General features: G+C 42.0%; 1 protein-coding gene across 1 annotated transcript in view; it reads left to right on the top strand.

Moving 5' to 3' along the window:
• Positions 1–27,505, top strand: part of LOC126183332 (8-oxo-dGDP phosphatase NUDT18) — a 161,168-nt gene that overhangs the window by 24,206 nt on the left and 109,457 nt on the right. Inside the window, exon 2 of the mRNA XM_049925197.1 lies at positions 8,332–8,522. Coding sequence (XP_049781154.1) covers positions 8,332–8,522 — 191 coding nt within the window. The remainder of the gene's footprint in view (positions 1–8,331; positions 8,523–27,505) is intronic.

Genomic DNA, 27,505 nt, shown 5'->3' on the forward strand with positions numbered 1-27,505 from the left:
TTTTGTGGATACGTGCGTGGCGAGCACGGAGCCCCGAACCATTGCAGCCTTCTTTCTCTCCAGGGCTGCATTTCCTTTCCCTTCCCCTCCTTTCCCCTCCTTGCTCCTTTCCCCTCGCCCTCTCCTCTCCCTCTCTTGGTGTCCTTGCTTATGTTGGCCCCCCTATCCTCCTGGTTCTGTTGGTTTTCTAATTCGGCTTTGTTGCATAATCATCTCCTCCTTTTGGCATTTCTTGGTCCCCCTCTGGGGTTTGACCTCCATTACAAAATTTCTCCTCCGTAGTGTGAGCCATTTGGGGAAGAGCACCTTCCCTAGTGTCTCCGACGTGCGCCCTCCTAGTACATTCCATCTTTTCTTTCACATCGTTGTCTGATGCTAGGGTTCATAGCCAGTACGGTAGCCAGCCCGTGTGGTGAGGTCACTATGTACCCTTTTGGTTGAGGCCCCTGAACACACAGGGATCACACTTCTGATACCTGAGCTGTGACCTCCTCATGCATGCCTTGGAGTGGTTGCTCGTCCTCCTGGGGCATCGGAACGCCCGGCAATGGCCGCCGTGCCAGACGGCCCTTGCTGTGGCTGGGTGGCGCCCGTGAGGAGAGCCCCTGATCGGAGTGGGTGGTATCAGGGCGGACGCTATGCAAATGAAACGCATACGGGTCCAGAACTCTGACCGTTCTTCTGCGGCCGTCTCTCTGCGTGGAACTGATTCCTCAAGTGCTGCTTCTCTTGCCCCTTCGGTCTTCCCTTCCATGGCTACCCCCTGGGAAGAGAGTCAGGCCCGTCGGCTAGGGGCAAAACCTTTGCCCCGTTACCTAGTTTGCACCAGGACTGATGGAGATACTTTCACCAATACCAAACCTTTATTCTTTGTGGAACACATTGAAGACAAGTTTGGCGAAGTGGACTCCCTGAGCAAGATGCGGTCGGGTTCGTTGCTGATAAAAACTGCTTCAGCTGCCCAATCTGTGGCCCTTCGTGCCTGTACCCATCTTGGCACAATACCTGTGTCCATTACCCCCCACCAGTCTCTAAATATGATACAAGGTGTGATTTTTCACAGGGACCTCATCCTTCAAACTGATGAGGAACTTCGGGACAATCTCGGACGGCGGGGTGTTCACTTTGTTCGGCGTGTTCAGAAGGGTCCTAAAGACAATCGTATTGATACTGGTGCCTTTATCCTGGCCTTTGAAGGGGATACCCTCCCTGAGAAAGTTAAGATTATGGTCTATCGTTGTGATGTGAAGCCGTACATCCCACCTCCTATGAGGTGTTTCAAGTGCTTACATTTTGGACACATGTCTTCCCGCTGTTCTCTGTGGTGACTGTGGACGTCCACTCCATGAGGGGAGTCCCTGTGTTCCCCCTCCTGTCTGTGTAAATTGTCATGGTAGTCATTCTCCACGTTCACCAGATTGCCCAGTATATAAGAAGGAAAAAAAGATACAGGATTATAAGTCCCTCGATCGTTTAACCTACACAGAGGCCCGTAAGAAATATGCAAGACTCCACCCTGTGTCCATGACATCTAGTTACGTCTTGGTTACATCTTCACCCCTTCCTCCCCCTTCCTTACCCCCATCCCGGACCCCTCTCCTCCCCCCCACCCCTGCGGCTCCCACACCGTCTCCTATGGGCACTGCTCCCCCTCCCCAGCCGGAGAAGTGTCCTACTCCTTCGGCGTCTGCCGGTCAAGGGCGCCTCTCCCGGGATGCCCCTTCCCGGCACCTTCCAGGCCAAAGGTCTGCTGCCGCGCGACGACCGCGAGAGCCGCGGTCTGTCGGCCCCCAGGTCGCCCGGTCTCTTTCTGTTCCTGATCTTGCTGCAGCTGGCTCCTTCATGCCACACAACCCTTCTCGATCGCAGCCTGAACAGAAGAAGAAACATAAGTCCCTGGACAAAGAGCCTCTGGTGTCACCAGAGGTCCCTTCCCTGACTTCACAACCGGATTCTGACCTGTCGTTCATGGATGTCGCCCCCTCCTTGTCAGTGATGGGTGGGGACCCGGCGGTATGACTGGATTTAAAGTGTTCAGCCCCCATTTAAACCATCATTCTGTGGTTCTCCAATGGAATTGTAATGGATACTATCGCCACCTTCCGGAATTGAAATCCCTTTTTTCGTCCTACTCTGCAGCTTGTGTGGTTCTCCAGGAATCTCATTTTACTGATGCTCACTCACCGACTCTCCGTGGTTTCCGTGTTTTCTGTCGAAATCGGGTCGGACCCCTGCGGGCTTCTGGTGGCGTTTGTACATTGGTCTGTACAGACATTGCTAGCACGTGCATTCCTCTTCAAAGTACATTGGAAGCGGTTGCTGTTAGGGTCCACTTTGACTCTGCAATCACAGTTTGCAGTCTTTATCTCCCTCCTGACAGGACTCATACACCTGCTACCTTAACCGCCCTTCTTCAGCAACTCCCTCCTCCCTTCCTCCTCCTCGGGGATTTTAATGCTCATCATCCTTTGTGGGGCAGTGCCTTTCCATCTAGACGAGGTCTTCTTATAGACCAATTTATTGCAGACCACGACCTGTGCCTTCTTAATGATGGCTCCCCTACTCATTTCAGTGCCGGTCATGGTACCTTTTCTGCCATTGATCTTTCTCTTTCTTCTCCCTCTCTCCTCCCTTCATTACACTGGTCGCCACACGATGACCTTTGTGATAGTGACCATTTCCCGTTGATTATCACACTCCCTTCCCGCTCCCCGATGGACAGGTTGCCTCGTTGGTCTTTCCAACGCGCTGATTGGCCTCTATACACTGCACAGGTCGTGTTTTCTCCCTCTTTGTTGGGTTGTATTGATGACGTCCTACGTGAAGTGTCTGACGCGATTGTTCGCGCTGCTAGCCTTGCTGTCCCGCGCTCATCTGGACTATTTCGTCGCCGGCAAGTCCCGTGGTGGAGTACGGCTATTGCCATTGCCATCCGTGAACGCCGTCGAGCTTTGCAACACTTTAAGAGGCACCCATCCGTAGCCAGCCTTACTACCTTTAAACGCCTTCGCGCTAAAGCCCGTTATTTAATCAAACAGAGCAAACGGATATGTTGGGAACGATTCATTTCTTCCCTTGGTTCTACTGTCCCTCTGTCACGGGTATGGGCTACACTTCGCTCTCTCCAAGGTTGCCATCGGCAGTCCACCCTCGCAGGCCTTCACCTCCCGGATGGCATTTGTACGGACCCATTAGTTCTTGCAGAACATCTAGCGACCCATTTTGCAGTGGCATCAGCGTCAGCCTCCTATCCAGCTGCTTTCCTTCATCAAAAACAGCGGGCTGAAGCTTCCACCTTATGTTTCACCCCTTGTGAGTCAGAATCTTACAACGAACCTTTTACTGAATGGGAATTTCTTTCTGCTCTATCTTCTTCTCATGATACGGCCCCTGGCCCAGATTCCATTCATAACCAACTGCTTCAACATCTCAGTGCTCCACAACGGCAACATCTTCTTCGGGTGTTTAACCGTATCTGGCTCCAGGGTGACTTCCCTTCTCAGTGGAGGGATAGCATTGTGGTTCCTGTCCTTAAGCCTGGTAAGAACCCCCTATCTGTTGACAGCTATCGGCCAATTAGTTTGACCAATGTTATTTGTAAGTTACTTGAACGGATGGTAGCCCGTCGGCTCAATTGGGTCCTCGAATCTCGGGATCTATTGTCCCCTTACCAGTGTGGCTTTAGAGAGGGACGGTCTCCAATCGATCATTTACTCCGCTTGGAATCCGCAGTCCGGCAGGCTTTTTCCCAGCGCCGCCATTTGGTTGCAGTGTTTTTTGACCTTCGCAAGGCCTATGACACGGCCTGGCGCCATCACATCTTACTTACCCTTCATCAGTGGGGTCTTCGGGGCCCACTCCCGATTTTTATCCGCCAGTTCCTGATCCATCGGTCATTCAGAGTCGGAGTTGGTACTGCTTTTAGTTCTCCACGGACCCAGGAGACGGGCATCCCACAGGGTTCTGTCTTGAGTGTCCTTCTTTTCCTCATTGCTATCGATGGACTTGTGGCCTCTGTCGGTCTCTTGGTCACCCCTGCCCTGTATGTGGATGATTTCTGCATTTGGGTTAGTTCCTCCTCGATGGCATCCGCAGAACGGCAGCTCCAGGTAGCTATACGGCGTGCCTCTGCATGGACCCTCTCACACGGGTTTCAATTCTCTCCTTTAAAATCGCGAGTGGTCCACTTCTGTCGCCGTACTACGATCCACCCTGATCCAGAGCTCTATCTCGCTGCACAAAGATTGCCTGTGGTTCCACAGTTTCATTTCTTGGGTCTTCTTTTCGACAACAAGCTCACTTGGCTGCCCCATATCAGACTCCTGAAGGTAGGAATTTTCCGTAAACTCAATGTCCTTTGCTTCCTTGCCCACTCCTCTTGGGGTGCGGACCATTCCCTCCTCCTCCTCCGTCTTTATCGTGCTCTAGTTCTGTCTCGCTTGGACTATGGTTGTCAAGTTTATGGTTCAGCTGCTCCTTCCACACTGCATGTGCTGGATCCAGTCCACCATCGTGGTATCCGTTTGGCCACCGGTGCCTTCCGTACTAGCCCTGTTGATAGTCTCCTGGTTGAAGCTGGGATCCCCCCCCTTTCTGTTCGGCAGTCCCAGCTTCTGGTGTCTAATGCACTCAGTATCTGTTCCTCCCACTCATCCTTCCTATTCTATCCTGTTCCCAGACCATGGACGTCGCCCACCCGACTCCCGCCCTCGGGCGGGTTTACCAGTTGGGCTGCGCCTTGCGTCTCTTTGCCATGATTTTCAGCTTCCTTCTTTGTCCTGTCTTCCTCGCTCCCTCCCCTCTACCCCTCCTTGGTTAGTTCCTCAGCCTCGAATTCGGATGGATCTCCGGCGAGGTCCGAAAGATTCCATCCCCCCGGTGGTGTTTCGTTCCTTTTTCCGCCAAATTTTATGGGAGTTTCGGGATGCTGTTGTTTTCTACACTGATGGCTCTAAATCTGCTGATCATGTGGGGTATGCCTTCATGTCCTCTGTCGGAACAGAAAATCATCTGCTGCCACCTACATGTGGGGTGTTTACTGCGGAATTGATGGCAATTTCCCAGGCCCTTACCTTTATTAAACAGTCCCAACACAACCGCCTTTTGTTATGTACGGACTCTATGAGTGGCCTTCTTGCTATTGACTGGTGTATTTCGCGCCATCCCTTGGTCTCTGCCATCCATGACCATCTCGCTGATATTCACCGTGCTGCTTGTTCCATTGACTTCCTTTGGGTCCCTGGCCATGTGGGTATCCCGGGTAATGAGCTCACTGATCGTTTGGCTGGGGGAGCAGTCACTTACCCCCCGTTTTCTGTAACCCCTCCTGCAGCGGATTTACGGCTTCACATCAAATCCCACTTCGCACAGTCATGGGCCACTTCTTGGGAGGCTACTCCCCTGTCTAATAAACTTTGTGCAATTAAGGTGACACCAGGCCCGTGGCGTTCTTCCTTTCGCCTCTCCCGAAAGGACTCGACCACACTGTGTCGTCTCCGCATTGGCTATACCAGGCTGACCTATGGTTTTCTTTTTGCGTGATGAGCCACCCCCACTATGTGGTTGTGGAGCTTCCACTCAGTAGCCCACATTTTGGTTGAATGCCCCCTTCTTTTGGCTCTGCGTGCTAAGTATAGGCTCCCCAACACTTTACCTTTGATGTTGGCTGACGATTCCCGGATGGTCTCTCTGGTTCTCAGTTTCCTCCGGGAAAGTGGTTTTTATTCTCAGTTTTAAGGTTTTTAATCTCTCTCTGGTGTTGGGGCAGGGCGGTGAGTGTTTGGGTGTCTCCCACTGTAAGCAGTGTTCGGAGATTCCCGATTCCCCTCCATGACCGAAATCCTCTTTTCTTCCCCTTTTACTCTGTTTTTACCCCTTTTTTTTAAGGCTTGGTTAGTCTTTCTATTCCCATACGTACTTTCTACATTCTAGCAGTTGTACCTTTTACGTCACAGGTGTTCTTGCCTATGCTGCTTCAGCATAGTGTTGGGTTCGTTCTCTTGCTGACTTCCCTCATTTTGTTTTTTACCAATGACAACATGACTGCCCTTTTACGTTTTTACCTTTTTCCGTTTTATTTTTCTGACTTTACTGCGAAGTCCCATTAGCGGAATGGAGCCTATTTGAAACAAGGGACTGATGACCTTGCTGTTTGGTCCCTTAAACCTCAACCAACCAACCAACCAACCAACCAACCAACCAACCAACCAACCAACCAACTATCTGCAGATAATATGGGACATAGAGTGCGGGACATCACCACCATCTGGCCCTGTGGTAGAGCTGGTGAGACCCCTTTGTTGACAGGACATGAGGCAGAGACCCCATTTCATCATTCCTGTGGGATCGTTCTCCTCAGCCAATTTATTTTTCAATAAGATTTACTATCCTCTTACATGTTGCCCAGTGGGAGATTGCAGACAGTCTACGCTCCAGTGACCACGTGCTCATATGGAAACTCCTGTCATGCAGAGCAGCAAATGGGTGCTAAACAGGGTAAAGTGGATACTTAACAGCCACTTTGTTGTGCTTGAATGTTGAGTGGGTCTAGAAACAGTGTCAGCTGCACCACTGAAGCATCCATCGTACATTCTTCTGGTTAATTGTGTGTGTTGGCACATATGATTAGCTACTGAGGATTTATCAAAGTGGCTGTGGCTTCATTGCATGACGGGAAGTTCTTCCTATTTTACCTATGAAGAAGGCAGGACAACTGTTAAACTCTAATTTATATATTCTACTGTGAGGTTTTTATGTTTACTACATGAGGCAAATGGTGTCATAAGTTTGTTGTTTGTGAAAAAAGATATTTTATCTCAGTATTTCTAAATAAGTAGCAATTTTTTGTGATGTGCCTCAGTAGGAAATGCTTGTGTAGATTTGTTGTCAGTCTTTTTTTTTCCCTGCAGTGCTTCTGTTACTAACATTTGCCTTTATTTTATTGTATAGTTTGCCAACTGATTTTACTGAGTGCCAGTTATTCAGTGAAAGCCACCAATCTCTTGAAAACTGGACTCATTTCGTATGATAACAATGATAAGATGTCTTGTGACTTGCCTCATGACTGGTGCTGCATTCTGTTGTCAATTTCTAGAATTATTTTGAAAGAAACATTAGCAAACGTAACAGCTACTGTCATTAATGACTGTGCCTGTATGATCACATTGACATCATTTCATGCATGTACTTTATGTGTTTCACAGTTTGCTGTAACTCTACTACAAATATGTCACATTTGTTGAGTGAACAAGAAATTTTGGAAGCTTAGGAGGAAAAAATTGCTTAATAATTCACCTTACACTTTTTCCTTGGGCGAATAGTTACACTTTCTGTCACCATGATTCTAAAATTTGTAATTTGTCAAAGAACTAAAGTAAACATAAACATAAATATAAATATTGTGAAGCTTGGTACTTTTTTGATATGTATTACTGTAGAAGGTTCATCAATTACTTATGTGCTAGTAACACTTTCAATAACAGCACATATGGCCTGTTTCAGAGGCCCAGTAGTCTCTTAAGTGTTGTTTCCATAGTGTCAACATTTGAATGTGCACATTAGAATTTTTGCAGAAAGTATTTCATTTTTTGGAATAAGGTTTTTAAATTTTTGTGATATTTTTGTTTTACATGCTCATCATAATTTAGTGGTGGCTGTAAAGACCTCTGTGTCCTGTACCTCACAGTCCAATCACTACTGAATTCAGATCAAGCCATCACAAACTGGGATCCCCAAGGCCTAAGCAGTGCTAGATGGCAGTCTTTCAGATACAGTTGACTGTATCATGATTGCATTAATAAGAGAGTGGTTTAATATTATCTCAAGATAATTGCAGGGACTTGAGCTGTAATCTTTGTTCATGAGTATTTCTGTGGGCCATGCCATGTCATTGGATTTTTCTGATCACTGAGTTATTTTGTTCATCTTTATGCAGTTGCTTATGTTAAATTGGAACAGTGTCTCTATGTACTCAAAGACAAGCAGGTATTTTTTGAAAATTTTGGCTTTACAGAAGCACTAAAAGTTTTTGTTTTGCTTAATTTATACCATGGCTGTGGCAAATGGTTGCACATTTTGTGCAAAATATTTTTAACATGAGACAAGTACCATATTTCCTGTCCTTTTGCTATATCACATTGTTCAGTGATGCTGTCTACAAATTTGTTCATGTGACTAGAAAACCACATCTAATGCAAAAGCTGCCATTTTTTAATTTGGGAGTCATTGTATTATTTTTTAGTATTGTGATTATCTTCTAGTGTGTAATAAATAATCATGAACTTTTTCTTCCTGCTCCTTTCCCTCCTGAAGGAATTTTGTTATTTCTTACAGCTGCCAAGGGAATAACACCATGTGTATCATCGGACTATGTACCTCTAGTGAAATCTACAGTAACGTACATTGTTATTGGAGTGCTCATGAATGAAGAGGGAGAGATCCTGATGATGCAGGAAGCCAAGAGTTCATGTTATGGCCAGTGGTACCTACCTGCAGGACGGGTTGAACCTGGGGAAGAAATAGAGGTATGTTAAGTGGAATTTGTATGTAATTTTGTGTAAGTGTTATTCAGAGTAGAATTTTCACTTAAAGTACACTGATTATGGGAAACTGTTCTAGCAGTTAACTTCTGTAGTTACAGGAAATGTAGAACCCCTTCAAACCGCATGTCTGGAGGAAAGGGTAGATGGGGGGTGGGAGGGGGGGTGCAGAGAGAGAGAGAGAGAGAGAGAGAGAGAGAGAGAGAGAGAGAGAGAGAGAGGAGGAGGAGGAGAAGAAATTACCAATTGCAGATGATCATCTATGACAGTAAATTTTACTACTGTTTTTGTAGTACACATTTAGAATTTTTGAAAGTTTTTTTATTACTACTTATCGAAATTACTCAAACATTTTTGGACAACACTCGTGTTTGTATACCACAGATATACCAGTAACAGGTTTATTACAAGAGTGGCTTCTTAGGACAATTTCATTGTGTTCAGTCACAAGCCCAGTTCATGCAGCGATCTCAAGGGTGATTAGGAGTACCATAACGTATGAAATCCAACTCGGAGCCAATAACTGAAGCTAGAGCAGTCATAAACAAATGTAAACACTCCAGTCAGTAGGCAAGTGAAATTCGAAGTCCAGAACAAAATGGTTGTAGGCAAACTGCCTGTGGCGCATAACAAATGGCTCCTTATAACAGAGCAGTGGCGTGCACTGTATCCATTTAGCCCTTCAACACAGTTATAATTTCAATGTAGTGCTTTTTGATGTATTGAGCCATTGGGGCAAAATTGTCTCCATTTTCATTGCTGGTAGGCAGGGACTGACTTTACCTCCCCCTTTAACTAGCATGTAGGGCCATAAATAGCCTGGACAGTTGGAATCCAGACATAGGAGTCTGTGTGATGTTGTGTTGAGGGCCATGGGCCCTGTGCTCACTTGGCAGAGCCCAGTAGGTCCAAAAGCAAACAGTGCCTGTGCCTGTCCGACGGCTGTGCCTTGCCAGGATCATTGATGGCGCAGATAGTTAACTTGCAGTGTGCTTGTTGTACTGTCATCTGATGATGTAGGGAGTGTTTCTGTCATACGAGTTTTGAATGTCCTAAATTGCTGCTCAGCATTTGCATTGGATGTAGGCTTAGGATGGAATGGAGTGGAGGTCAGGTGTTGCATGCTATTATATTGACAAAATATCATAAATGCTTTAATAAGAGAGTGGTTTAATGATCAGGAACTTGAGCTAAAATTTTCTAACTTAGGTGACACAAACTATGGGGCATTGTGTGCTACTATGGAGTAGATTGCCCCCTCTATGGCAAATGTGTTTGCTAGGGTCTGGATTGTTGCCTGGGTATCTGTCCAAGTTAAGGCCATATAGGGAGAGCATCCACCACCAACAGCCACATTGTACCTCTGAATGGTCCAGCATAATCTGTGAGAACCAGAGCCCAGTAGTGCTCTGGTTTTGGCCACAATGAAAAACTTGTGGTGTGACGTGGGACTTCCTAATTTTGGGTGCGTGCAACAAAGGTGCAGACTGTTCTTTTGATCTCTCCCTCTCTCTAACCAGTATATGTAGCAAAACACTTCCTTCATGCAGGCCATCCCCCACTTCAGCTGGTGTAAAAACTGGAGAATTTATGTCCAGAGTGTGGGTGGTATTATGATCTGATAAGCTACTTCTATTGCCAGCATGAAAACACCATTCCTGAAGATTGTGATGGAGATAGTAGTAGTTCTGGTTGGCCACATCTGCCCCTTTCAGTAAATTTTCTACCCGTGCATGTTGAACTGAAACTACCATCCTGTGAAGCAATGTGTGGGTTCAAGCTACTTTGCATGATGAATTAGTCCAGCAGTAGTCACATTTTATCTTAGTGTTGAACTCACAGTGCCTTTTGGGTGTCGAATTCTTTGTCTGACCCTGTGGCTGTGGGCGACAGTGCGTACACGATAGCATGCAGGAAATTGTCCTAAATGGTTAATTATATCATTTTATACTCATAACATGCTTTCTTTTCTCATGGATTACAGTATTTTAAAAAAATGGAAATGAAATTCTAATAATTCGAACGCCCATTAAAATGCTCCATTTGAGTCATATGATGCCTGTGATGTCACTGGTTAAGATGCTGTTCTTGCTTTCATAAAGCTCATTCACAGTGATTTCTTGTTTTGGAATTTACATTTTGGAAAGTGAATTACAAATGGCACTTAGTTCCATATTGTCCAAATATATCTATAAAAACCCCTGAAAATTATTTTTTAGTGTTCCAAAGAATGGGAAGATGCATAAAATGTGGTAGCAACTCGCTCGTAGAGATCCAAATGACATAGTGGTCACTAAATGTGTGTGTGTGTGTGTGTGTGTGTGTGTGTGTGTGTGTGTGAGGATAGTTTTGATGTAAGTAAATACTCCATATGAACACTTTGTTGCTTGTAGCATAATCAGTGGCATGCTGGACTTCTGTGCCAATGTTCTCAAGATCGGTCCTCATTCAGACAGAGTTTTTTCCTTTTGTTTCTTTTTCCTTCTTGTTCTCTTTGTTTAATACTACTGACTTCTTAAGCGCACTTCAAAGTTCTTGCAGACCTTTATTACAAATAAAGTATGGACCACAGCAATCAGCTGTCCTTTCATTTCAGGTTTTATTAATCAAATCTAGATTTTGCTTAGTGCATAGCCATTATTGATGCACGATTTCATAGTATCAATGCATGTCAGTCCCCTGTTGTTTATGACGAGGTATGTAGTTCTTCTTATTTACTGAATAGTTCATAGATGGCGCCAAATGTCAGCAAGATGGATAGTTGGTGTGGCTTGCCATTCCATTACAGATGTAGAGAGTATTAATCTCTGTGCCATTTCAAACAGACTTTAATTATAAGTACAATAAAACCAATATACTGAATTGCTGTTATTAACACTGTACATGCATCTAAACAAATGTACCATAGAAAAAGTTATGTAGGTTCAGTGTTATAACCATTGTACTCATACAGTGTTAGGTTAATGGCTGCTACTTATTGGCAAGACGGCAGGAGCTAGTTTGTACCTCCTGGGTCAAACCCCTCACTGCTTCCTAGCAAGCGATTCTCAAATAATTCCCAAAACTGCGCATTTTTCACAGTGCGTAGTTCATATAGAGGGTGCCATACAGCCAGCCGATGTGTTCACTGCAAAGCCTACCTTCATTATACAGTAATCTTGAATGAACTGTTACAGAAGCCTGAACAACAGGGGACCGGCATACTAGGACATGCATTGATACTATCAAATAGTGTATTGGTAATGGCTATGCACTAACCGAAATCTAGATTTGATTAATAAAACCTGAAATGAAAGGATAACTGATTGCTGTGCTCTATCATTTTGAAAGTCATATCACAGTCGTTGAGTGCGTCCACATTCCTAATGGGAGGTAACTTGACTTTAAATTCTGTGTCACATTACATTTCAATATCTATTTTCCTTTGTTAGCTTCATTTTGCACCATATCAATTTTAGATGAATTTCAAGGATGATTTTTATAGCAATAACAAACATGATTTATGGAACATACTACTTATAGAGCAACATGTAAGATACAGGTTGTGCATAGCACTGAATGCATTGACTGGATGACAGTAATACAGGTAAAGAATAGGCTGAGCACTCGTTTGCGATTGCTTAAATAATACCGTTTCCTTGACGGTTTAATAGAATGCGCCACAAGGCCGATGTATTTGGCCCCCATAAGTGGACCTGTGAACTGTATGTATGCATGCCCTCTGAAATTGCGCATGTCACTAGTGAAGGTACATCACTCTTCCAGTCTAGAAGGTGGGAAAGCCACATATATATGACTAGGCTCATAAAAAATGCAGGGTACGAAAAAAAAGCACTGGTACAGAAAAAAAGAACTGCTCTCAGAAGGCACTGAGATTACGAGTCACGAAAAACTCCAGTGACAATGCTGGCATCCATTTCATCGCCTTACGATGGTGGCTGCACAGCATGTGGCATGTCGGCACTGGCGGGTAGGGGTGGAAGTGATGAGGAGCAGTTTGGCACACTATGACCACTCTCGTGGGAGGCTGCAGGGCAGGACCAAGGACATCATCTCCATGACACTCCTCATAGAGGCCAGTGGTTGGTGCCACAGGTATCGGCGGGAGCAGGAAGTGTCGGAGATGACGGCCACACGGAACCAGCCACGAAGCTCCGACATGTGCACCCAGCTGGAACTAACGCAGAGCTGGCGATATTAAATGTCTGAATCATGCGTTTGGCATCACCATTATATTGAGGATGAGATGGATCAACTGTGAGATGGTGAACACCACTAGCCTGAAAAAATGATGCAAATTCTCAAGAAAGATACTGGGGCTGTTATTGGAAACCACAGTATATGGAGCTACCTCAATTGCAAAAATCTTTGACATGGCCAAAATAGTGGTCGTTGCGGATGTGGACAGACAACGTGCCATGTAGAGAAACTTGGAATAGGCATCCAGTGAGCCAATACTGATTTAGGAAGGGCCCAGCAAAATCAACATTTAGATGGTCCCATGAGTGCTGCGACATCAGCCAGGGAGAAAACGATGCCCATGGGGCCACCTGTTGCTGAATGCAGTGAGTTTAAGTGGCAATAAGCCATGTAATGTCGTCATCTATGTCTGGCCAATACACATGCTGGTGCATCAAAGTTTTGGTGCGAGAGGCTCGCCAATGACCGACATGTAGAAGCCACAGTATGTTATGGTGTAAGGAAGTGACGTCAGACAGCATCACGCAATGTGACAGGCACCTGCTGCACCCAGAAAAAACCAAGGGCGGTCGGACTCTTTCGTGGTGATGTGGGCCTGAAAACCGGTAGCACAACCAAGCCCAGGGGAAAACGGAGATGAAAACTCAGAGCAGGGGGACTCTAGTTGCTGCTAAAGAACTTGATCAGACACTAAATTTATGTCATACGTGATGGAGAAATTGAAATAGTTACACAGATCTAACCCGAACAGGTCTGCAATATGGGAATGAACCACAACAGGTAGGTGAAAGGGCGAACAACAGATTTGTAAGAGACAGGTGCAGAGAACTGATTTAGGATCAGAATCTGCTGTTTATTGTAGCTAACCAACTTCTGTGAAACCTGTGTGAGTAGGGGGGAGCCCAAGTCACTGCAGTTCCTGTGTCCACTTGTAATTTTAGCAATTTATTAGCCACACACAAGTCAATAAACAATTTCTTTGGAGAGACAGTCATTGTAGAGTCACAGTAGTCACTATAGAGTTACAGTTTATGTCCATTGTTACTATTGTATGTGCCTTGCTTTCTTTCAACACTTATTGCAAACAGCCCAATGCTTAGGGCACGCAGCATGCTCGTGTAAAGGCGGAAGGGGGACATGCAGCTACTGTTGTGATGCGGCCTGTTAGTGCTGTGGCTGTAACCAACGCTGCCACGTGCAACACGGAGTCGAATGTTGTACTTATGAAATGGCTTACCCGTCATTCTGAACACTTGCAGCATGCCTAACAGGGGTTTGTTTAGGAACTTCCGATACATCCTGCCACGCAGCAATCTGATTGCCTATGGCCTGTGACACTTCAAAGAACTGTGCTATATTGAGCACATCAATAAGCACTGGATTCTCACACTGAAGTGCTTTTTCATGGACTTCCCTATCCAGGGCCAGACGAATAATAATATCACACACCATGTGAGTGGCATAGGATTCGTGATGGGTGCTAGTGACAAATTTGTAGACATCTCAACCCGTGTAATTCTGCAACCCTGGCTTTGTAAAATTGGTTTGGGCATTTCCGACAATGATAGAATTTGACATGCATTGCAGTGACGTGTTTTGTCACAATAACAGTGTGAGAGGAACTTGCACATTTCATCGGATGATAAGCTGACCAGTTCTTGTAAAGGTTCAAGTTGGTACAACAACTGATAAATGCATGGCGAAAGCTAGGAAATAAAGAAAGCCCTACAAAGTTTTGCATCGCCCACGTGAAAAACCTGAAAATGTCAGCATAACGATGTCTTGTAAGTGTCTCAATCTTCAGCAGATTCATCATATGCCAGAAAGGGCGATGGTTGCACTGACAGGAGAGTAACCTGCCGCAATCACACAGAGGGCACCTGACTGAGAGTGGTGGCGAGAGTCGGGTGGTGTTCTGTGAAAGTTTGCTGCTGGACAGTGATACGTTGGAGTATTTCTTCCATTGGGAAGTTCATCAGGTGACTTAGTATGAGCACTAACATGCAGAGAAAATGTAACTCTCACATCTCTAAGTTTGCTATAGCAAGAACAAACATGATTTGTGGAACATAGTACTTTATATAGCAACATGCAAAATACAGTTTGTGCATAGCACTGAATACATTGACTGGACAACAGATATACAGGGTTAAAAATAGGCAGAGCACTTGTTTGAGATAGTTTAAATAATACTATTTCATTGGCAGCTCACCAGAGCGCACCACTAGCCCGACCCAGGTGGGCTCTTTAGGTGGGCCTGTGAATGGTCCCTGAAATCCCTGAAATCGCGTGCGTCATGTGTGAAGGTACATCAATGATGTCAAGGAAAGGTATTTTGTGCCTGATTTACCTGTTATTCTGAAGAATCTTAGAAACCATTTAACAATTTTTGACCACACCACATTATTCTTTCCAGGCAAATTATTGAAAGAAATAATTTGACAAAGAAAAAATTATAGATTGCTATGAGGAAATGTAATAAGACCAGGGCATTATGATATAATGAGAGTTGGTCCTGCTTTTAAATGATAGTATTTCAGCAGCAGTTAAAGCATGCACTAAAACAACAGATATCTTAAGGTTCTGCTGCATCAACTGCATATTTTATAGACATAATTTTCCAGTCGCTGAAATTAATGACCTGGAGGAACAGAAAAAATACACTGTGTAAAGCTGCTGAAAACTCACGATGATGATCTGCAGTTTCACACAAGTGTTGTTACACTGTCTGATAATTTGAAAATTGAGAAGAGGTTCCTGGAAAACAGTAGTAATTCTGGCTACAACGACAGCAACAATCAGAATTATCTTCTGAATGAAAAAAGTTTCCGCTGTGTTTTATTGTACAGGCTTTGGCTAGTAACCCTGGAAAACCGTTTCATCATGGTCCAAGCAAATAACCCAGTTCCAGATTCCCTTAGACAATTCTGCAGCTTATTACTGTGTCACATTAATTCTGTTCCTGGCGCTATGCAATTCATTTTTCTTATTTCCGCAACAAAAATCTTGGTTGCTTTTGAAGAACAAAGAGACCATAAAGGCATCAGTTTTTGCAAAGTTTCCACTATCAGCCTTCACCAAATTCGTTTCCATTGTTACTTAAAAGTTGTAAAGGTCTTTGCCATCTCTAAATAACTGTTTTTGAAAAAGCACAGAAAAAACACTTGTAACTTTGACTAACACTCCTATAACACACAGCTTCATCTTAATCCTAGCATGTGATGTCACTAGAGCTTCAGACAGTAACAGTGTGTTTTCAGTCACTTGGCCAAATCTTGAAAATAATGATTTTTAAGCTTTAATTACATAAAAATAAGTTATTTCGTGAGAATATTGATTGAAAATACTATTTGAGTGTTACAATAATTCAGATAACAACAATCTGTACCATATTTTAACATAGGAAAGTAGCCTATGGTAATTGCTAAAGAAAAGGGCCACTGTTATAATCACGATACCATTTTCCCTGGGTGCTTTGATCGAGGGCTGAACAGTGTAATGTAATTCTTGTGGTTGGTGATATGATGGAATTTGACACCATGTCAAATAGCCAGTTCCTCTATTTCCATTTGTGAGTAGTTTGACTGCCACTAATAATTTTTTGGAGACAGACACAAATGGCCCCTCAGTTTCATCTACATTTTTGTGCAAGAATATTGCCCTATACCATATTGCAATGCATCAGTGGATAATGTACTGGGTTCCGTGGCTGTGTGGACCCTAAACATTTAACTACATGAAATCTTGACATTAAACAGACCACTGTAATGCACACACCTTTTTGCACGGCTGATTAAGTGGATAAGTGTTGAACCACGTTAAGTATGGATTTTCCAAAATATATTAATTTTTCCAGAAGTTATTACTATTCTTGAACGATTTTGGGGGATAGTAGCTTATCTACATTTCTTATGACACTGATTGAATTAAAGGTGAGCAGCCACTTCCTAAGTTTGGCACCATCATGTTCATAACAGCTAACTGCAAATATCAGAAAATGACAAGCTACTAGGGTCTACTAGGGGCTTTTGCTTTTGCACTGCTGCTGCTGCTGCTGTTGCTGTTGTGGTATGTACATGATTTTGTCACAGCTTCAAGAATTCACCATCTGTGATGTCTTGGCTTACACACATGGCTTTGAGTCTTTGTCACCAATTTAAAATACTGCATGATTTACTACAAACAGGTTCGTTATGAGAGTGACTGCCGAGACTAGTTTCACTACTGTTAGTCACAAGTCAATTTCCAGTGCATTTGTCAAGAGTGAGGAAAAGTACTATACTACTTTCCATCACACTAACAGTCACTAATTTAAACCAAAGTTATCATAAACAAATTTAAAAAGCTCAGTCAGTAGCCATGTAAAAGCTCCAGTGCATAGACTGCAGATTGGCAGAGGTACAGTGCCAAAGGAACTAACTTTGCCTTCCTCCTGCAGAGCAGTGACTATGCCTTAGCTTTATACCAAGTATTGGTTTTCCTGCATCATCAGAATTGAAAACTCATTAATGATATGTTTGTTCTTGATACTTGCTGCTACAAATTGTGTATAACTTTTCAAAAACAGTATGAAATTCCAAAGCTATAGGTGTACAATTTATGTAACAAGTAGAATATTAATGACTTAAGTATATACTGATGTTTTATTAACATATTTTTGCCCTATCACGTTAAATTACAACTAGTATTAAAATTATCTTCTTTGTGTGGTGTTACAACCTTGTGCTCCATTCTACCCTGCCACTGACAATTATTCTCCACCCTCTATCTTGATAAATTTTTTATATTCTCCTCCTCATCATCTGTTTATCCTGTTGGAGTTGTGCTTTATTCCAGATCCTGCTTTCCTGCATCCTTTTTGTTCTTCTGCCATCCATGCTTAGGCTATGTCCCGTCCTGCTTTTTTTTATTAACTTCATAGTGTCAATTTCTTGTGTTAGATGGTTGAATTCAGATTTGTTCCAATTCTCCACATGATGCCTTTCTGCGTGGTCCTGTAGATTTCTTGTGGGATTCAACTCTAATTTAGTCTAAGCTGTTGTTCATCAGCATTTCTTTGTGCCCATGCCTCACATCCATAAGTTGGTTGGTTGGTTGGTTGGTTGGTTTGGGGAAGGAGACCAGACAGCGTGGTCATCGGTCTCATCGGATTAGGGAAGGATTGGGAAGGAAGTCAGCAGTGCCCTTTCAGAGGAACCATCCCGGCATTTGCCTGGAGCGATTTAGGGAAATCACGGAAAAGCTAAATCACGATGGCCGGACGCGGGATTGAACCGTCGTCCTCCAGTGTCTAACCACTGCGCCACCCCGCTCGGTCATCCATAAGTGACAGGAAGCCTAATCAAAAGTAAAAATTGGTACATGGACTGTGTGCACTTCGCTGCAAACTGAAGGAATGTACAACATTGCTGAGGTGGTTTTGAAATGTGGAATGGGTGTTTTTGCTCATCTGAAGATTGGATGGAAGGTAAGGGGAGAAATTCAGTGATAAAAAATTTCACTACTCTACTCTGGGGAAGATGATGTTTACAGAGAAAAGACCTATGAAGTTGGATTTGTAGTGTTGCAAAGTATGTAAAAGTCTGTCCAGGAATATAAACCAGTTAGAGACTGTAAACTTTGAGCCAAAGGAAAGTTTCATAATGTTGTGTATGTGCCTGTACTAAAGTATCAGATGATCAGCTGAAAACTGTGAATGAACACCCAGGTATGACTCCACGTTATTTCTGGCTGATTATAACCCAAAACTTGGAAAAGAAGATGCTTTATGTAGCATATTCGGTAAATGCACGTTGCATGAAGAGAGAAGCAATAATGGTGTGAATGTAGCATGGTTGGCAGCTGCAAGTAAATCAGACACTAAGCTTCTACATGACACAGTGAAAATACAGTTTGATAAATCTACACTTCATGAATCACAAAGAACCAGCAGATTTATGAAAAACTACAAAGTATATTGAAGTGATGGGATTACAGCTGAGCTCCTGAAGAAGGGAGGAATTACACTCTATGAAAGTGTACACTGCCTTATGGATTTAATTTGTAGTCAAGGGGATAAAATCACAAATACATGGACCTTGGAGTTATCCAGCCTATGCTCAAGAAGAGGTGGAAAACGTGGTGCTCTAATTACAGGAGGAGTACTCTGCTAAATGTTCTCAGAAGAGATGTAGGCACAGCACCACAATAGGAATGAGCATAGGCAGGTTTATGAAAAAGCATATAAACATAATACTGGCACCCAGTGTCTCTAGGAAGACCAAAATACTCTTAATATGGAGAGAATGTTAAATGACATACCGTTTACAGGGCATAGCAGCCAAATATGTTGGATTCCATAAAGAAAACTTGATATTTGGCTGGCTCCAAGGCAGTAATGAAGAAGAAGAAGAAGAAGAAGAAGAAGAAGAATCATCCCAACTCACTCATTGGTGAATTCCAAATTGACTATGTAGCAATTTCCTATCCAAACCACAGAGAAACCATGAGTATCCAAGTAAGAAAGGGTGCAAATGTAGACTCAGACCATTACCTAGTGAGAATCAAACTACAGTTAAAACTTCAGAGGTTCACAAAAAGGAAGCCACTGATCCCAAAATTTGACACTAGCCAGATCCAATCATCTTTCACAAAAGAATTAAAAAAAAAAAAAAATCCCTCCAACAATTGGAAGCAACTCAGAAGCAAACTAATCAAAACCACACAAAAACTGATACCTCTGCAAAAAAGAAAAAGAAAAAGCACCCTTGGTGGAACGAAGAATGTGAACAAGCAATCCAATCTCGACAGAAAGCATACAGTAATTGGAACAGCAGAAATACTGAGAACAACTACAAAACATTCTTGGCAATGAGGAAAGAGACAGCCCAATTAATCAGAAAGACCAAAAGGAAATTCGAAAAGGACCAGGTACGTGAAATCGAGAAAGACTTTGAAAGAAACAACACGCGAAATTTCTACAAGAATTTCAAAACAAAACTCACAGGATATCAGCTGCAGAATTTTTGCTTCAAGACAGGAAATAGGCAATTTGCACTGAACAATCAAGACAATTGTGAAGAACTTGCAAGGTATTTTGAAAAACTGTTGAACTGCCCAAAACCAACACAAAGAATTCCACCTCAGGAACCTGAATCCGCAACCAAAACTCAGTATCACTGGATGTAGAGGAAATCACCAAACAGGTGAAGGTGGAATCATAGCGGAAATCTTCAAATCAGCAGGCCCAAGTACTGTAAAAGAAATCACCGAAATAATAAGACATTTGGCAAACAGTACGAATTCCAGATGACTGGAAAAATGCATTAATTCATCCTCTACACAAGAAAGGAGATAGATCATATGTAAACAATTATAGGGGAATCTCATTGATATCAGTAGCTTACAAAATTCTATCCCAGTGCCTTCTCGATAGAGCACGACAACAACTAGAACCAAAAATTGGAGAATATCAGGCAGGATTCAGACCAGGCCGTTCATGTCCAGAGCAAATTCTGAACTTAAAACTAATCTTAAGACATCAGAGAATAAGTGGCAAAGATGTAGTTTGCACATTTGTTGACTTGAAAAAGGCCTACGATTCAGTTGATCATCAATCATTATTCCAAATATTAAAAGAACATGGTTTAAAACTGAAAACACTTGCAGTCATACAACAGACATTGATAGACACAAAATCTAAAGTCAAAATTATGAGGGAAATCTCTGAACCTTCTCTGATGAAAACGGGAGTAAGACAAGGAGATGAACTCTCTCCACTAATGTTCAACCATGTCCTTGAAAAGGTGATACAAGAATGGCGCAAATTGAAATCGGTCCTCAAAATTGATCAACCAATTACTCTCAGCAGAGGAAAATTAACAGTAGATAGCTTAGCATTTGCAGACGATCTAGCCATCATAACTCGTGATGTTTCAACAGCCAAAAAAATATTGAACTCCTGAAAGAAACTGCAGAAAAAGTCGGCATGCAAATATCTTTTGAAAAGACAGACTATATGACTTGCAACAAACAAGCAACAAAATTTGTGGAGACAAAATATGGCAAAATTAAACAAGTACCACAATTTAATTATCTCAGTGAAACGATTCAGGAAAATGGTATAGAAACGAAAGCCAACGAAGTCAGATGCCAAAAGATGGACACTGCTTTTTGACTCACTCAAAATATTTACAGTAAAAAATGTCTCTCCAAGCACATAAAACCACGACATTACAATACCGTCATAAAACCAGAATGCCTATATGGATCAGAGACACTAATTTTAAACAGGAAAACAGACATAGAAAACATTCATAAAAAGGATCGGAAGATCATAAGAAAAATTTTAGGCTCAAAACTTGTAGATGAACAGTATCAGCTCAGAGGCAAACAGGAAATCAAACAACACTCTAATAGTCACAGTGATACTAGAAAACACAGATTAAGATTCTATGGACACCTCAAAAGGATGAATCTGGACAGACTTACAAACCAAATAGTTGAATTCTATGAAAACAGGAGTAAATCTAAAACAGACCCAATGAAATGAATTGGCGAAATCAAAACAGATCTGAAACTAGCAGGAATTACACCAGAGGATATCCAAAACAGGGAAATCTTCAGATCCAAAATTCACAAGTGGCAAGTTAACCAAGAGGACAAACCAAAGAAGAAGACTGGAACAACATGGTCTCAAGAAAGAAAAGAAGCCCACAGCAAAAGAATGAAAGAAGTTTGGGCACAAAGGAAGGCAAATGCACACTACTAAGTACTTTGCGTAGTCCTAATGGGCTATGAACTATCCTCATATTTTAATACTAGACAAAAAGAGGATACCTTCTCCACACTGCTTTCACTCAAACTTCAGAACAAGCAATCTAAGCCTCAGAATATGTGGGTGTATAGATGTAAAGTCAACACATACCTCTGCATGCTGATGTTACCATTTGTCATAAGAAGGAACTTGAAAGTTCGTGGCGCCCTCCATCGGTAATGGTGGAATTCAGTATTGTGTTGGCCCACCGTTAGCCTTGATGACAGTTTCCAGTCTTGCAGGCATACATTCAGTCAGGTGCTGGAAGGTTTCTGGGGGAATGGCAGCCCATTCTTCACGGAGTGCTGCACTGAGGAGAGGTACCAATGTCAGTCGGTGAGGCCTGGCGTTCCAAAACATCCCAAAGGTGTTGTATAGGATTTAGGTCTGGACTTTGTGTAGACCAGTCCATTACAGGGATGTTATTGTCATGTGACCACTCCGCCACAGGCCGTGCATTATGAGCAGAAGCTCGATCGTGTTAAAAATTGCAATCACCATCCCCAAATTGCTCTTCAACAGTGGAAGGCAAGAAGGTGCTTAAAACATCAGTGTAGGCCTGTGCTCTGATACTGCCACGCAAAACAACAAGGGGTGCAAGCCTCCTCCATGAAATATGCAACCATACCATAACACCACCGCCTCTGAATTTTACTGTTGGCACTACACATGCTGGCAGATGACATTCACTGGGCATTCGCCATACCCACACCCTGCCATCGGATTGCCAAATTGTGTACCGTGAATAGTCACTCCACACGACATTTTTCCAGTGTTCAATTGTCCAATGTTTACTCTCCTTACACCAAGCGAGGTGTTGTTTGGCATTTACCAGCGTGATGTGTGGCTTATGAGCAGCCGCTCAACCATGAAATCCATGTTTTCTCACCTCCCACCTAACTGTCATAGTACTTGCAGTGGATCCTGATGCAGTTTGGAATTCCTGTGTTACGGTCTGGATAGATGTCTGCCTATTACACACTATGATCCCTTCAACTGTCGGCGGTTTCTGTCAGTCAACAAACTAAGTCGTCCTGTACACTTTTTTGCTGTACGTGTCCCTTCACGTTCCCACTTCACTATCACATCGGAAACAGTGGACCTAGGGATGTTTAGGAGTGTGGAAATTTCGTGTACAGACATATGAAACAAGTGACACCCAATCACCTGATCATATTTGAAGTCCGTGAGTTCTGTGGAGCGCCCCATTCTGCTCTCTCACGATGTGTAATGACTACTGAAGTCGTTGATGTGAAGTACCTGGCAGTACGTGGCAGTACAATGCACTTAATATGAAGAACATATGTTTTTGGGGGTGTCCGGATACTTTTGGTCACACAGTGTACATTCAGCCTCACAGTGGCAGTTGAGGAAATAATTGACCAATTAGTAGTGGCACCAGGCCTGATAACCCATCAGTGGCTAGGAGTACAGCATGCTGTCCCCTGCCCTCTGTACTGCTTCTCAGCGACTCCATTGACTGAGGACGAGAAGGCAGTTGGTCAGGCCTGACTGGCCCATTTGTGGCTAGAATGGTGGTGCTTATCATCTTATTGTTTACATCACAAAACCTGACATACTGGGTATCACAGCCTTCCCCCAAGCAATTAACATATCTGCAGCAGGAGCTAAAGAGCTCAGTGAAAATAAGCCAAGCCAAGAAAAGCAAGTATGAAAACAACAAGCTGGAGAATACCAGCATTACTAGAAAAGGACAATTTTTGTCACTGGACTTAATAACCATGTAGGTGAACTGGCAAGCACATCTATATCGACATACACTATCTAAAATACACCATTGAAGAAGGGGCCCTTCTGGTTATTTTTCTATTTCATTGTAATATTTCCTGTTGGAGACATTTCTGAATTGAGATGGTAATGTATTTTTTGATCAGTACTCCAAAGTTATTGTTATCCCTCATAATATATGAAGTGTTGCTATTGTTTGTCGTAGAAATTGCGCCTAAATTGCATAGTGAGCACTCTTATCCAATTTTGTTTATTGTTTATTCATGTATAACTTAAGTTTTCTGTTGTTGCTGCAGCTTCTTCGTGTTGCTCTTCAGCTGCAAATTGTATTGATGGAGGTTGATTAGAAGACTGATTAGAAACAACTCGTTTCAAGTTTTCTCCAGAGAAATGTTTGTGTTTAGTTTCTGGCAGTGCATCTTCTTAAGCTTGTTGTTATTAGGGGGTAGTTAATTAGGAACCCCAATCATACTTGAGTCTCTGATTTAATGAGAAACATACATGAATGACTCATCTCTCAAGGATCGAAACATTTTAAAGTACATAAATGAGATTGCTTGGAATACAAACAGGTATTCCTTCATTCTGTTGTATGAAGTCCATGTTCAGTCCTAGTTGTGGTAAAGCTGTACAATATATGAATTAAGGTTATCACCATATTTAAGGATGTTAGCCAGCGATGATGATGATTGTGGTTATAATTGTTTGGCTGTATAGAGTTGTCTTCAGAAAAAGCCGCATACCTAATACATGCAACAAAATTGGTAAGCCACCTCTCACAAAGTGGCAAAATTTCACATTGTGTGATAAGTTTTCACAGTCAAGTCAGTTCCCTAATTTTGATCTTTAACATTTTTGCACGACAGTCAAATTACTGTTCATTGTTAAATCAGAGAAGATCAGTTAAACAAAATGGGATTTGAGCAATGGAGTCCAGTAGATTTCAATATATGAAAATAGGGTTGGAATAAGTATTGGCCCTGGTCACTAATGACTCAGTTTGAATTTAAGTTGAGCACAAGAAATTCAGTAACCTGGATCATGTTTTTGTAAATAATTCAGTACATTTTTTACTTGAAGACTTTATACTATTAAGGTAAGCTGTTCTTGTGTTTCCTGTCACTGTTTCAGGAAATTTCTTAAAATTGACTCAAATCTCTATGAGTGTGAAATAGATTTGTTAAGGAAGTGTCAATCAAACTATCCCCCAGTGAACAGAGCAATGAACATCTAAGATATACTTTCCTTGTACAGAACAAAGGAAGAAAATGTTCAACAGGGAATTACCTCATAATGTTATATTTTCTGATCAAATTAGTGAGAATTGTAAATGTAATTGAATTTTCTCACTATATAATCAAGTGAAAATTTCTTGGGTAGCCAGCCATACACTTCACAATTGTGAAATTTTGGAAAGTAAGTGACTTTCCGTATATCAGAAATGTTCTATTATGACAAGTTTCGTTGCATCTGTAATGCTGCTGCCATTCCTGATTGACAGTTTAAACTCGTGTGCTCTTTTAAGCAGCAGCTATCAAAACATCAAACTGATCAACACAACCACCACTCATGCTAAATGCTGCCATTGTCTGCTATCTTCATTGGGTATTGTATTCTGCTTCACTTTATCTGGCACCTAGTGAAAGCCACTTGGATTAAACCAGTTGCATGAGGTAATGCCACTTCTGATTGATCATTTAAATTGGTTATGGTAGTGGAAACAAACTACAGTTGATACAAGTGGTGACATGGTTATTCAGTTGGTTTTCATTGTTGCCACCAACTAGAAATTCCACTGCCTCTGATGAAATTTGTATATTATGAAGCAGAATTTCACTAGAAGATTGAAAATGAGCTACTTCACAAAATTTCATGTTACTAAATGTATATATGTAACTTCAAATCATAGACGGTATTTTTTAAAATGCTATGTTGTCTGATTTTTGAATAGTTCTATTTTCAGTTTTCTGTTCACCTGTGAATATTGTTGAAGTAAAAAAGTATGACTGTTTTGATTGTACAAGACACCTCACTCTTGAGTTAGTCATTCAGTTGAGTGCATATTGAAATGGTTGAAGGAGAGAGCAACTATATCCCACAATAAAATTTTTGAGTGTGTGCACTGTTTTGAAGAGTGACATGTATTGCAACAGTCTGGTTACTTAATAAGGTGCTGTGCAAGTACTTAGACACTATGGAATTGTTGACAGTTGCATTAGTTATTCTTGATAAATATGAGGATGAGTAAATACCAAATTTTGTTTTTCACTATAGAATCAAAGATGAAATACAGGGCATGCAAAGAACAGATGCTTAATGTTTTGGAATTTGGGTTGCTTGCATTATTGGGAATAGTGTTATGCCAAACAATTAGAGATTTTAAATCACAGTGGAGACACCCTGAACATTTTCATACAAGTGTTTAGCAGAGGCATATACACTGTCATAAATATTTTATACCATATTTTTTTCTAAAATTAATGTTTCAGAAATGTACGTGTTACATCTGTGTGATAATCTTGAGAATTGTGTGGTACTTTGCAAATCTAACAATTTAGACTAGTTTAAGGCATGTCTTACTACACTGGATATTCATTGAAGTATTTATGACATTATTGCCATAGCTAGAAGACTAAACTGTGTACCGTGTGTAAATGACTTATAAAGCGTAATTGCTCAGTTATGTGTCATTGGGACAGATGCTGTTTGTAAGAATTTAGAGCTTATCCTTTGCTTGCTGCTTTTGCTGTACTTCAGTGCATTTTAATGAGTAATTTTGAAACTATTTTCTGGTATGCCTAACAAAGGTAAGTGCATAACCATTGCTATACAAGGTCTGCCTAAAAAATAATTTTGCTGAATTTTGAGAGGATGAATGGGTGTGTACCATTGATAATCATCTCACTTTAGCCGGTGTTAGTTGTAAACTTGGTATGATTCCTGGAGTGGGGTAAAGGGGGAGGATCTGTTCTGGAACAGTGTCCAGAACCCTTGTTAAAACATTCTTAATATTACTGTCAAGTTCCAAACTGATACCTTTTCAGTATTCATTGATTTATGGGAACAAAGAGAATCTGACAAAGACAGGTCAGTGGGTTACAGGGGTTGTGGCTTCATTGCAGTATTGTATTTGGTAAAATGCTCATGAAGTAGCAGGCGTGTGGCTGGATATGCTGTCATCTTTACTGATGTGTGACTAATTGCTTCAATTTTTTGTATATTTACACCTGGAAAGCACCATTAAGAGGCGCCCTCAAGTAAAAACTTCAGGTGGACCACTCTTTTGCTGACAAAGAACACATTGAGTATGACATTTTTTTTTTCAACTTTCTCATGCACGCCTTTTTGCTACATGGAGAAGCCAAAGTACATGAGCTTTAACTTGAATGATTTGTCTCTGGAACTTCTTGAAAAATTTGGGTCCCATTCCCCGAATCACACTGCCCAAAAAATCCATGTAACTTTGCATGTACTTCAGAATTTCATGAGACAGAAACCCATGATTTTCCTTATACTGGCTTGGAACAAGCTTTCCTCATCTGCAGATCTTGGGTAACAATTTTATGCATAGAAGTTTTGTCCATCAGAACACTTAATAGATGATTGGTATTCAGAAGTTCACAATGTGAGTCATGTTGACTTGGGGTTTTCTCATTGACAAGCATTCGAAATAACTTCAGTTCTCCACATTCTTCTAAACCTCCTTTAATATTAATTTAATTTAGTATTTGAAAACTTGCATTTTCAAGGAGAATATTTCCCCAAAGTCTTGCTTCAACATTGGGAATGTGTCAGTGCCAGATAAGTTGAACCACACAGAAAATTAGGTGATGTATCATTGCTCAACAGAATGCTAAATCCTTTGCTTATGCAAACACCATAAAAGGTTTCCAGTAAGTTTGCGATTTTTGACTGAGTGAGTAGTGTGTGGAGGCAACTTACTGTGGACACATTTTGAAACTTACAACACTTAACCATTAACTCTAAGCGAGCACACTGTGGGTAATAAGTGTGCAATTAAAAATTGTGGTATTATTTTTTGAACTGGTAAATGTTAATTTTACTGCCTGATTTGGGGAATAAATTCCTTATATGTTGTACAGTAATTTAAGAGATGACGTCTTGCCTGATAAAGACAGTTTTGAGCAAAGTTGAAAGACTTATCAGCATTCTTGTAGACATTTACAATTAACCCATCGACAGATTTAGCTTCAAATTTTGAACG

This window comes from Schistocerca cancellata, chromosome 4 (genome assembly GCF_023864275.1).
Source record: "Schistocerca cancellata isolate TAMUIC-IGC-003103 chromosome 4, iqSchCanc2.1, whole genome shotgun sequence".
NCBI lineage: Eukaryota > Metazoa > Arthropoda > Insecta > Orthoptera > Acrididae > Schistocerca > Schistocerca cancellata.